At 37.6% G+C, this 12470-nt stretch overlaps 1 protein-coding gene across 2 annotated transcripts in view; it reads right to left on the bottom strand.

The window, feature by feature from the left end:
- Nucleotides 1-387: 387 nt before the first annotated feature.
- LOC121326488 (paired box protein Pax-3-A-like) overlaps nucleotides 388-12470 on the bottom strand; it is a 24820-nt gene continuing 12737 nt past the window's right edge. The window contains exons 5-9 of one of the 2 annotated variants that reach the window (XM_041269769.1): nucleotides 7588-7787; nucleotides 6204-6369; nucleotides 5575-5777; nucleotides 2284-2527; nucleotides 388-1601 (exon numbers count right to left, since the gene is read on the bottom strand). In XM_041269769.1, the coding sequence (XP_041125703.1) occupies nucleotides 1567-1601; nucleotides 2284-2527; nucleotides 5575-5777; nucleotides 6204-6369; nucleotides 7588-7787 (848 nt within the window). In that variant the 3' untranslated portion in view covers nucleotides 388-1566. The remainder of the gene's footprint in view (nucleotides 1602-2283; nucleotides 2528-5574; nucleotides 5778-6203; nucleotides 6370-7587; nucleotides 7788-12470) is intronic. The other variant, XM_041269770.1, reaches the window with a different exon arrangement.

Here is a 12470-nt window from a genome sequence, read left to right as displayed (position 1 = left end):
ACACACACAAATCACTGTCTTATGGTGCTTAAAGTTTTAAATAATAAAACATTATACCTTTATAAAAGTATTTTTGAACTTAACCTGCTTTTTTCATGGTTACATATACTATGCATTTACCATACTGTAGTTTACCCTGGTTTGTCATGTTTTTAATATACTCAAAAATAATCTTACTACACGGTCCAAATCACTGTTTGTGTGCTCTGGAGCTGTGAATCCAGCTCTAGGAAGCTCAGTATAATCTGTGCAACCTGTAATGCAGATACCTCCCCATACTATGAGTGAGACCCATCCAAAACAGCCATATTCAACAAAACAGTCTTTTAAATTCGAAGTATTTTATTATAAATAGTAAAATATTACTGCATTTGTACACAAGACATTTTACATCACAATCATTCAAACAGCAAAAGAGACTGAGTTGGCAAATTTTTTTTAAAAAGCATACTCCCTTTACCATTGAGTCGAATGCACAGTCTACAGTTGAGTGCTACTTCTAGAGACAATAACTAGGATTGCTAAACAGGGATGAGCAAGTCCTGCACTAGTCACCAGCTAAGAATACATAGGAATAAATAACAATGCAGCTTTGTAGCTGCAGTCCTGTTTTACATAGAAGCACTTACAAGGATGCCCAATAAAAACAACTTGCATGTCTGGTACGCTGTTTCAACTGAAAAAAATAATGTGCTTTCTATTTTTCTTTTTTTTTTTTTACAGGATTAAAAAATACATGATTTCCATTCATGTACCTCATATTTACGCACCATGAAATCATTAATTTTACATGAATAATGAAAGTGAGTATGTCCTCCAGCAGGTGTGATGCCCACAACTGTTCACCCTTAAGGTCTGATACAAAAAGTAAAAATGTAAATTTTTACAATACATTTTGATTTCATATAACACATTTTAAAAAGCCTTGTTTTTGTGTAACGTCTGAGGTACATAATATTGCACATAGGCGGTTTGTGATACATTATATACATGACTGGTGCGTCTTCTTTCACATGTTTTCATGTACCCCTGTGAATGGACTGGAATCTATCCATTGCCTTCACGGCATGAAAAAGTGTCTTTCACTTTCCAGCCTGGATTATAACTGGTCATCTTTCGATATTTGATCACACAGTGACACCAGTCATTGAAAGATCCTCAAAAAGCTCACTTTTTTAATGTTGCTGTATTAGAGGTCAGCACCTCTGTGTAGGTAGAGCTTTTATTATATTTTAGGTTTTGAAAGGTGTCCAAAATGACAAAAGTTCAAAATGTTTTCAGGACAGTTCCTTGAGATGTAGCATCTTTGTTGCCTCGAGAGAAGAGAGTGTGTCTTTGATAAAGTCAGTTCCTAATGGTCCTTCTTAGTATTGTGGGTGGCACAGGCTTCATCTTCAAAGCTTGATGAGGAATAGAAATCAGCTTCAAGGGAGGTTAAGAGGCAGTTATTTTGGTCTTAAGTGTCAAACTCTGACTGCGTTTACCAGTCTGGAGAGTCTTCCGGGGGCTTCCGGTTGAGATCGCCTTTGAGGGTTAACTTTTGAGTTTTTCGTAGGACATTTCAGTTCATGCGATATCGGGCTTCAAATAATGAAAGGCACCTGTTCAAAAAGAGAAAGAAAAGACATGTTAAAAACAAGGTCCCAGCATGGGGCCATGTCCTTCATACTACACGTACAATATTGTCATATCTAATAGTGGCAAATCAAAGAGTTATAGCTAATGTTTACACTTAGGACCAGTTTGACAATGCCATGTGGGTCTGGGATTACAATCAATAGCGGGTCTTGTGCTGACCTTTGCTGCAGACACGTGTTTTCAATAGCCACATGCCAGGGGCGATTTCATTCTTGACAAACCTTCAGTTCTATATAAATGGCAAGTGGATATCGAGTCTCAGCAATTAATATCCTCAAGATGTTGTGCACAGCACGTTAGACAATGATTGTGTATCCCGGTCTTTCATATGCTCTGCTCTTTAATTTTTCTTTCTTTCGTTGCTGGGAATATATCCATTACCTACAAGCTGTTTCGTGTGTGCCAACTCTTACAAAACTCAAACCACTTAGTATCAGAGGCTAAAAGGCCAGATTGATGCTGACAAATCAAGAGAACTCATGTTTGAGGACAAAGTTTAATGTAAGTATAAATGCTGTTAATGAGAAAAGGGCATAAATAGCATATCCAAACTTGCTGCTCAAATTGAATTTGAAGCTAAGGAGTTGCTATATACTTTAGGATTAGTGTTAGGGTTATGGTTAGGGTTAGGGTATGTAAACCTACTCTGGCTGTACTGTCCATACTGGTAACTTGCGACTGGGTCCATGCTGTAGCCTGAGGTGCTGTAAGTTGGGGGGCAGTAGGACTGGGTGTTGGGAAGGCTGTCTAGAGTTTTCATATGGTCTAGTCTTTGACTGCAGCTGGCTGACACTGCAGTGCTGGGTTCAAGGCCTCCGGTCAGTGGTGAAATGGCGTAGTCACTCTGTGGCTGGTGAGGTACACCCCCTGGGTTGAGAAGCCCCATTACCTGAAGGGAGAAGAGCAAAACGCTATGATTGACACACTCTAGGAAAACATTTTAATGGCACTTGAGTGGGACCCACAGGATGACGGTGAACCAGCAAGGTTATATATTTTAGCTGACTAATATAAAAAGCTTTTAAGAATGCACCCGTAAACATGCATCAGTTCATTATGTTTGATTTAGTTTGTCTGCAACAGAACATTACATTTTACTAATCTCCAATATATTAATAGAAAAGTATTTTATGAATCAGCCTGCCAGTTGATTAGTACCAAGATAATTCAATTTGGTAAATTTTTGTTTGGGACTTGGAACAGGAATATCGCCTGAAGGCCAGTGAATGCACTTAAAATAACCCTCTGACTGAAAACTGCACAAAGGTATATACATCTATATAGACCTTTCCATACAATAATCTTCAACACTGTCCTTAATCCCTATCGTTTTTCCAGAAATTATACTGAGCTTAAAACTGCCATTATTTTAATTAGAGAAATCTCTAAAAATATACATTTTCTCCTAATACTTAATCAAAAGCAGGTACATCAGAATCACTGCTTTCTCATGTTACATATAAGTGACATATTATTCTAGGTTTGTCCATACACATGGTTTCGGTTAGACAACTTCCCAACCTAAGGACACAGCAGCAAATGTTAATTTTAAAGAGAGGGGATGTATTTCTTGTTGCAGTCCCGTTTTACTAATATTATTAATTTCTTTTTTTTTTCATACTGCAAGCATAAAATACAAAATAAAATAATTATAATTTAAGAGAAGGATGAAGTTTGCCGAAGTCTTTTTAGAAATTAAAACAAACTACTTTGCCAATGTGCCATGAAGAAAAAAAAAAAGATGCTTTCATTTGTAACACATTAAAACTGTGGGGTGTGGACGACAGTTAAATATTTTAAACACCCATTTATTAAAGTTTAAACCGTATTTTTCTTATGAATGTCTTAAGATGTGCTAAAAATGTTGCGCTACTTTACTATGCATTAAAGGGTATTCAGGCTGTTTGTAGTCCATCGAGGAGATTTGAGATTTTAGACAGCTGTTTTATGAGCTGAGAGGGTGATTCACCTAAAGCTGTCCCGCCTCACAGTAACAAACTGGGCTGTGGATAATTTACAGAAGCTCTGTCAGTGCAACCTTGACAAATATCCTCGAAGAAGGCAGGGCTGTGCTCCATACAAATGAAAAACACATGCAGGCCAGAGTTCCTATTCTTCAGACTGAGCAGGGAATTCGGATCAACTTTGAGCTTTGTACAGGTTACCTGCAACAGGACTTGCACATACAACAGAGAAACAGAACTGTGTGGGACAATGCAGTTTTATCATTCTTTTTGTATTGCGTGAAGAAGTAGAAGAAGAAGAAGAAGAAGAAGAAGAAGAAGAAGAAGAAGAAGAAGAAGAAGAAGAAGAAGAAGAAGAAGAAAAGGCTTTTTAGATGTACACCGTATCCTCTGTAATGCAAATCCAAATCCATTTAAATATATACACTGGGCTGGGAAAATTACACACTGGGAGCAATTTTTAACTGAACAAAATATGCAATTTGCATAAATTACACACTACATTATCGTTCATTTTTAAGCATAACATATTCAATCACAATCAATTAAGGGCTTCCACATTTCGTAATTACAAATCTAAAATAAAACCCTTCTTTTATTTCACACTGCTTTTAACAAGGTTTTTCTCAGATAAAATGTTGGTCGCAGGTCTAGCCCCAAAAAAACAAACTTCTGCTTAGATCTGACTTTAGCCAGATAGCTTCACCTATAGCCACGTCAGTGGCATGTCTGGATCTCTTTGAGTTTGCAAGTTGCTAATGGTGGAAACAGAGTTGACAGATGACCATAAGTAAACTACATCACGTCACACTACTTTAAGGACTTAATCACAAGAAATCAGCTAATTTTAAAACTAACAATTTTAATTTGTTTGGGTTTTTTTAAAAAATTTTCTTCAAATTAAGCCTTTTATGTCATTTTTTGTATTTCTATGAAGGAGCTGTAGTTAGACTTAATCAGTATTTATTTGCATACGCATAAAGAATTTACATTTAGCTCAATAAAGACCATTTTCTAGGTTTTAAAGTCCAGTATCTCCTCTTCTGTTACAACTAGCCCATCCACTCAGACTGGAATAATGCTTTTCGCCTTTGGCAAGATATTTTTTTCCACTGCCATTGTTAAATGTCCTCTACAGAGTTATCACTGAGCTGCAGGAACCAGCAGCCGCACCTCCAGGTTGAAAACCGCAAGCTATATAAAACGAAGAAAGCCCACCAACGTGAGCAGTCGTTTAGGCCACCCTTTGTGACATTAAAATCTCATTTTCTGCTTATTAAAATGCCCCTTACTGTTTAGGCTGTGGTGATATCCAATGATAACTGTGTAATTGACTATAATTGTCTTTTCAGTTTTCATTTGTGTCATTTTGTGCTTCCCTCTGTATCCTGGACCTGCAAAATGCTTTTCAAGGGAATGAAGCTGTTAGAACTACTGCCCTTAACCCTTAATTGACTCGTGATTTTAATTATAGATTTTACTGCCCCTTGACATGTCTCAAAACAAGCTGGAAATCTCTCGAAAAACACCTGTGCCAAGTTCATGCTAACTTAAAGATGGAAATACAATGCTAATCGAAGCTAACAATGTCAATTTCAAACAGATGCTAAGTCTTTCTGAAATATTAACCCTTCTTTGATATTATATTAACAAGACATGCAGTTGAGTAAGTTTTATTTTAATGGCATTTTCCAAACTGACAAAAATGTCTAGCCTGTTGTTAATTGTTTCTTTTCTAGTAAAATAATTCACTTTATCTTTATATTTTAATTCTAAACTGTACGATCATTAATCTTTAACTAGAAGCAAGTAAACTCACACAAATACATGAAATGAGGCCATGTCACAACAGCCCTTTGAAAGCACATGCAGTGGTTGTAGTTAGCCAATGCATTTCTGAATCTGCCCCAGGTAAAACACTCTTGAAGCCATTTGGAACATTGGCGGCTCTGTTTCCAGAGGAGGGACTGACCTGAGGTGAAAGGCCGTTGCTGATGGCCGGGTTCATGGGATTGGAGGGTCCTGACGAAGTCACAAAGCTGTCTGTGTAGCCCGAGAAGCCATGCCGGCAGTAGGCAGAGCCGCTTTCAGGGGCTGAGTTCAGGCTGCTCTGGTGGGCCGAGGTGGGAGGCAGAGGCTGGGGCCGGTGCACTGTACTGCTCTGCTCAGACACTGCTGGAACACAAGCTTTTATCTTAGCAATCGGCACTTACAGGCAAAAAATAACGACAGTCACAATGCTTTATGTTTTGAATAAAAAAATTTCAATTCAAGTGTGGTATTAAACCAGGTCATGGGTTCGTTTTAGCCTGAGCACTTACAAGTCGCAACTGTACTATTGAAAAACTAAATACTATGGGCTCATTCATAAGTGTTTGATGATCATGCTTTTCAGGAGTTTTCTTTGAATAGCTTAAATGCAGTCAGATTTTGTTTTTTTAATATGTTAGGAATCACAGACATTCAGACTTTCACATAGAGTGATTAATTATTTTCAAAATTCTGGATTTATTCAAACCTATGGCAGCACCATAGCAAATATAAAGTGTAGCTAAAGTATGGCAGTGCCATAAACATAATTCAGGGCGTAGTGTAACCTACTTTGTGATATAGACGTTGGTGGGTACGGGCTGTCTGACAGTTGGTATTGTTGAAGTGCGGGCATTGCTGATGGTGGGAACCCTCCTGGGATCAGGTGGTTAAAAGCCATCAGCTGATTGGCTCCTGCTTGTTTCCTCCATCTTGCTCTTCTGTTACTAAACCAGACCTGGCAAAAAAAAAAAATAAAGAAAAAAAAATTAAATACCAGAACCAATGAAAAAAACTGTTTTCAGATTTTAAATACAAGGTTTTAACTGGTCTGCTTCTATAACCTACTGCCAGCTGCTTATTGTGCAATATAGGATGTGCAGGACCCTGGTAGATTCAAGAATGTATTTTGCTTTAGAGTAATTGGATATGAACTGGCTGGATTGTATCTGTCAGGAATATGCTGATGTCATTCTTTGTGCACAACATTAATGTAATGCATAAAAAATTAAAATGTTATTTTCATCAGTAGCTAAAAATAAGAGTCATTAATGTTTTATTTTTAAATTCAGATTTTAGGTTCAATTAATGCAGTTTTTAGGATTTATTTTTTAATGCAGGAAAACAAAATATGTATGAAAATGTATTTTATATATATTATATAATATATATATATATATATAATATATATATATATATATATAGATATATATATATATATATAACAACAACAACAAAAAAAAAAAAACTAGGATTCCCTCCTTTCTTCAAGATTGTTGGAAGTGGAGTACACATGAGTTACGTTTCACTAGTTACAAACACCCCGCTTTTCAGAAAGTGCAACAAGGTGCACATTTTGCAAGCCAGCAAATGCTTTAAGTAAACTCAACCCTTAATCTTTAAGGAAACTGTTCAAAATGTCACTCTTTTGTCCTGCTGCATTAGTGACTGATTGACTGGTATCCAGCGCGTCATGCTGGGTTCAGTAAAATATCCATATGTTAGTTGTTCTGGGGAATTTGCAAGGCAGTAGATCAGAGCCAAGCCTGTATGAGATGATAGGACTCGGGGGAGCAGATGAAGCTGCGAGGAATGTGAGGAAGTCACAGGGTTAAAGACACATCGCAGCAGCTGTGTTGTTAATGGGGCTTCTGCTTTTACTAACTGTGTGGGTCATGGACCGAGGAAACAAGCTGTACGCTATGATTTCAAATTGAAACTCTTCGAGCAAAATCTGCGGTACAAACATGCACACTCGGAATGTGTCCGGTATTTATTTGTATTTTATCCCTATGGCTTTCCTACGGAACCCCTAAAAGTGCCGGTCTACAGAGAGTCATCAATGTAATCCTTTGAAAAGTATGCGTTCTCTCACTTTGCAATGGTTTAAGTATCGTATACTGCTTCTACAGTGTAGATACTCTATGAATGATACAGCTTTCGAGAGGAGCTGTACCTGAACGCGAGCCTCTGTGAGTTTGGCCCTCTGTGCCAGCTCTTCTCGTGTGTAGATGTCGGGGTAGTGTGTCCTCTCAAATGCTCTCTCAAGTTCCTCCAGTTGTTCTGCGGTGAAGGTGGTGCGGCTGCGACGCTGTTTTCTCTTCAGGGGCAAGTCAGGCTCTGATTCGATATCTGACCCCTCCTCGGAATGGCTCGCTGTTACAGGAAAGGAAAGCAAAGGATGGTTAAAATTAATCGAGCAGTTTGTTTTTATTTCTATTGACAGTCCTATCTTAATACGACACAGACTGCTGTAACGTTGAAGAAACATGATTTTTGCCAGTTATGTTATTCGGCACTAAAAGCAAACCAGTCTAAAACCAGGCTTTGATCCTGGCCGTTCAAAACGGTAATGGTAACGCTAAGTCACACAGTTAGTTTTTTAATGGGAGGAAAAGGCAAAGCAAACACTAGCAGTAACATGCTTGTTTTTTCTTCCATGTCATAGTTTACATTGTTCGACCCTTTTCTGAGACATAGTAATGTGTGTGTGTGTGTGTGTGTGTGTGTGCCCGCAAACAAAGTCGAATTGCAACTGGCCTCATTTCATTCCTGGTCTGCGGAGTCAGTTCTTTACAATTGTATCCATCCTACAAATGCAATTTCACTCAAGCTGAGTGAACTTTTAAAAAAAGCCCCCCCTCACAGGTGCATACTAATCTGTTTGCCCAGATTTACGTGGGAGAAAAAACAAGCTTCTTTTGGAGGTAATTCAGCAGAAGAGCTCATGAATTGGTTTCCCTAAGCTGTGCTCTCAGCACTGGTGCTAAAGCAAGAAGACTCCCTCAGTCTATTAAATAATGATTAGGGTGCTGCAACCTCCATGACTGGCATCCATTGTCTGCTAGCTGAAGCCTGAACATTCACTGCCATAAATCCAAATGTACATCCGCTATAATACACCTCATTCAGGTCCAACTGTTCTGCAGCATGCACAGTAATAATTACCAAAGAGCCCGAGGACTCTCCCTCAGACTTATCAGAACACAAGGAGAGATTAAAATATAAAACAACGAGAAACTTAATTATTATTCTTATTTTAAACGTGCGTGGTTAAAAAACATTTATAAGAAGACCTGCAAGTCTGAGGTAGGTGGCAATAGCTTTTTTTGATTATAAAGTGCATTGTTTGTATTAATGGGAAATATTATCACAGTGGTGAATTTCATCTCTGTTTTTTACTTTCCCATTTAGATGAAACTGTCTTTTTTTCCTGCTTCTAAATGTTTCGACTTACAGTGCAACACTTTCTCTACAATAACTCAGTTTCAAGAGTCTTTAAAACCACAAATCCATATTTAAATGCAACTAGGTATTGTTTGATCCAACGAGAATCCAGATTGGAAACTCAAAATTCATTCAACTCCTAATTTTTTCCTGGTGAGACTCGACTGGATTGCCCATCAGAAGGGAGAAAAAGACTGAAATCAATTAGCGCAAGGCTCAAGTACAGGAAAGCGATAATGCTACAACACAGGATGAAGTCCCTGCACAGGGAACTAACAGAAAAGGGAGGGCAACCAGAAATAACAACCACTGCTAGCCTGAGAATAAAGTTTAATTAAACACGGAATTACAGAATTAAGAATGATTCTTTGTGCTCGACCCCCGTTGACCTTGCCAGTGGCCTGAGGAAATACTTCTCTTAGTTAACACTGTGCTTTATGAGCATTTCAGGGGCTGATTTCATAGGGATTTGGACACAGGGAATTCTATAATTGGCACAGTTGCTGGGAGAATTCTTTATTACATTCAGATTTTGAACAGTGAGCGATAAAGCTAGCATACACAATATTCTTTGCATGCATATATCCTGACCAGGGGCTGCTCTGAGGTGAAATCCACTTGGGTTTAAATACATAGACACCACAACCAAAAGAGCAATTCCTTTGAACCTTACTAGTGTGTATGCTACCTTCTTTTACAAATAGCCACGCAGAATCTCTGGCCTCGAATGCACCCCATGAACAGCTCTGATATAGAAACTAATCATTCTGCAAGTTTGCATCTGCAATAGTTTTCTTTTTTTTTTGACCTTTTGGGACAAAAAATATTATACTAAAAAAACTTTTTTTTTCATATTGTAGGCTTTTTTTACAATTTATTAAAAGCATCATTTAAAATAAATACATCTAAAACTACCATATCATGTTTGTCCGTTTGCAAGCCAGGCAGGGTTTAGTAGCTATGATACTCCATCATGGCTATGGAGTTAATGACAAATGACACTTTACTTTTGTGATCCTTGGGATTTTTTTTTTTTTTTTTTGACTTATTTGGCTGCCTTTGTTGAGCTCTAAGAGGCAGCCTGTGGATGAAGCCTATTCTGCCAATTTCCACGCTCCATCTGTGGTATCCATCAACGGGGCCTCTGCCCGCATTCAGGGCTCTGACACCTGCCTGGCAGGGTGCAAGAGACACAAAGAAGGCTGGTGCGGAGGAGCGGGGGCTGGGAAGGGATACACAGCGGGGGTTAATACAGCCTTCCTTGGGTGTGGAGCCTGGGAGCACCTGAAGGTCCCCCGTCCACTATTTACATAGTAGGGTTATTTGTTAAAAAGAATAAAAGCAGGGAATGCCAAAAAGCATTGTTAAAAAAAAGAATGAAAGAAAGAATGAAAGGAAGAAAATGAAACAAAACAAAAACAAAACAAAACAAAAAAGTCCACTGTGTTATAAAGGCTTTATGTATAATCCTGTAGTATTTATTTTCTTTTTTGGTTGGCTTGTATATTGTTAGTGAAAACAAAAGTTTTGTCGCCGCTACTAAATTTAATTATTGATTTTTTTTCTTCAAAGTACTAGAAAACTAAACAAAAAATAATGTTAAATGTTGAAAACACATGTAAAGATGTATTCCTAGATGATAGAGAGAGAGCTAGATAGACAAAGTAGACACATAAATATACTACACCGTTCTGTGTTACTAAGACAACAAAAGCGATTTACAAGTCACACAATTTTTCTACACTACCTTGCTTTAGTAAGTACAGTATGCTTTGAGAGACAAAGCCAGTCACTCACTGTCTCATACCTGAGGTGGGAAAGAGAGAGAGTGCATACTGATCCCTCTGCTCTCTCTAGATCAATGTAACTCCTCCTTTTCATAGGCCTCTGCCCCCCTGGGTATCTTTGTCTCTCTGCAAGGGGCCACTAATAGGAAAATACGCTCATGACAGCTCAGTGCTAACCAAAATGGTGCAAAATAATCCTTGACACTATAACTCCCTGTGCGCGCTCTGTGGAGAATGAGGAGTAATGTTTTAATACGAATCTGACTTGGAGCAGGAAACAGATTCTTAGAGTCAAGAGCCATAGATAAGTATTAAATTGTAGGTTACTTTACAGAAACCATTATATATATATATATATATATATATATATATATATATATATATATATATATATATATATATATATATATATTTTCTTAGCAGTTCATACCTTTAAGTAACACTTTCTTGATTGCATAGATATCAGTTTAGTATCATCCTCTAAATATGTTAAATATACACATTTATACTTGCAAAATAAAATGTCTGTTTAAAATTAAAAAGCTGCTAATTGTCCTGCCTTCCCACTATTCCCAGTGCATTTGCATGCTTGTCTATGCAGAACCATATCCTATACTCTTACCATGGCTTACTGTAAGAAGCTTAGGAGAGGAGAGATCCTCTGTTCTAAGTATTCAAAATAGCACATATTATTCACAAAATAAAATGTTTTTCACCTTCCCTTTGTCGTTTATTTATGTATGTGTGTCTTTTTTTGTTTGTTTATTGTTTTTTGTTTGTATTATACTCCCTGTTGGAAGAACTACAGCAAAAGGGAAAGCATTTAAAAACCAGATAAGTAAAGTCAAGGTTCCTTTGCACAGCTTCCGAGAATATAAATGTAAAGTATCTGAATCTCAGGATTTGTTCTCCAAAATATAATTTACTTTAGTTTGAGCAACATTAATATTAAAAAGTGAAAAAGGCAACGCTTCTGTGCCGTGCACATTCACCAGGATTTACAAAACGAACATCAATAATGAGATCAAACAAAATGAAAGCATTTAGGGCAGTTGTATTTGCATTATTTCAGCCAACCATCCTTCCATGCACCTGACACTATGTTAGCAAATTCAATGAAATGGCAATGCAATAACATTTAATCAAGTCTTTTAAAATGTACTGTAACTACATTTAAAACAGTAAGGCTCCTTAAACACAAAAGCCTATTTCAGAAAGGGTTACATTAACTGAATGAAACTTTGTTTAACAGCAACTAAGAAACAATCACTATTATGACAGAATAGCTCTCGCAGTAAGAGATAAAGTAAGCTCCAGCTCTCCTTTACAACTACCCAGAGACGGCCCATTATTGACCATATGTGCTCCAAATGATGGCCCTTATCATGGAAAGACTATTGCTTCCTTAGGGAGCCGTTAATGAACTGGGTAATTGAGCTGCTGACATGTGTTACCAAAACAAAACAAAAGGAAGAAGAGACAAATGAACAATTTATTTGAGAACGGAGCAGTTCAGCTTTTCAGGGAGCAGGGGACTAAGTGACTGCCTGAGTGCATAAAACAGTACATTGAAGCAAAGCAGATGCATGTAGAATAATAGTTCACTGACAGCCTATGGCCCATCTGTGCTTAACATTTTGCTAAAGGGGGGGCTCTCTTGACTTGCTAAGGAGCCAAATCATACAGCTGCTCGTGTGTGCTGTGAAAAAGGGATAAATCATTACTTAATCCAGTTCAGACTTCGAATGACAAAAATCCATAAACAGTTACACTGGGACATTATGTCAGCACAGTGTGACACAGTTTTATTCATTTATAATGTGGA

The sequence above is a fragment of the Polyodon spathula genome, chromosome 14, assembly GCF_017654505.1.
Source record: "Polyodon spathula isolate WHYD16114869_AA chromosome 14, ASM1765450v1, whole genome shotgun sequence".
NCBI classification, from domain to species: Eukaryota; Metazoa; Chordata; class Actinopteri; order Acipenseriformes; family Polyodontidae; genus Polyodon; species Polyodon spathula.
Note: the sequence above shows the minus strand (reverse complement) of the source record. Positions and strands in the feature narration are given on the sequence as shown.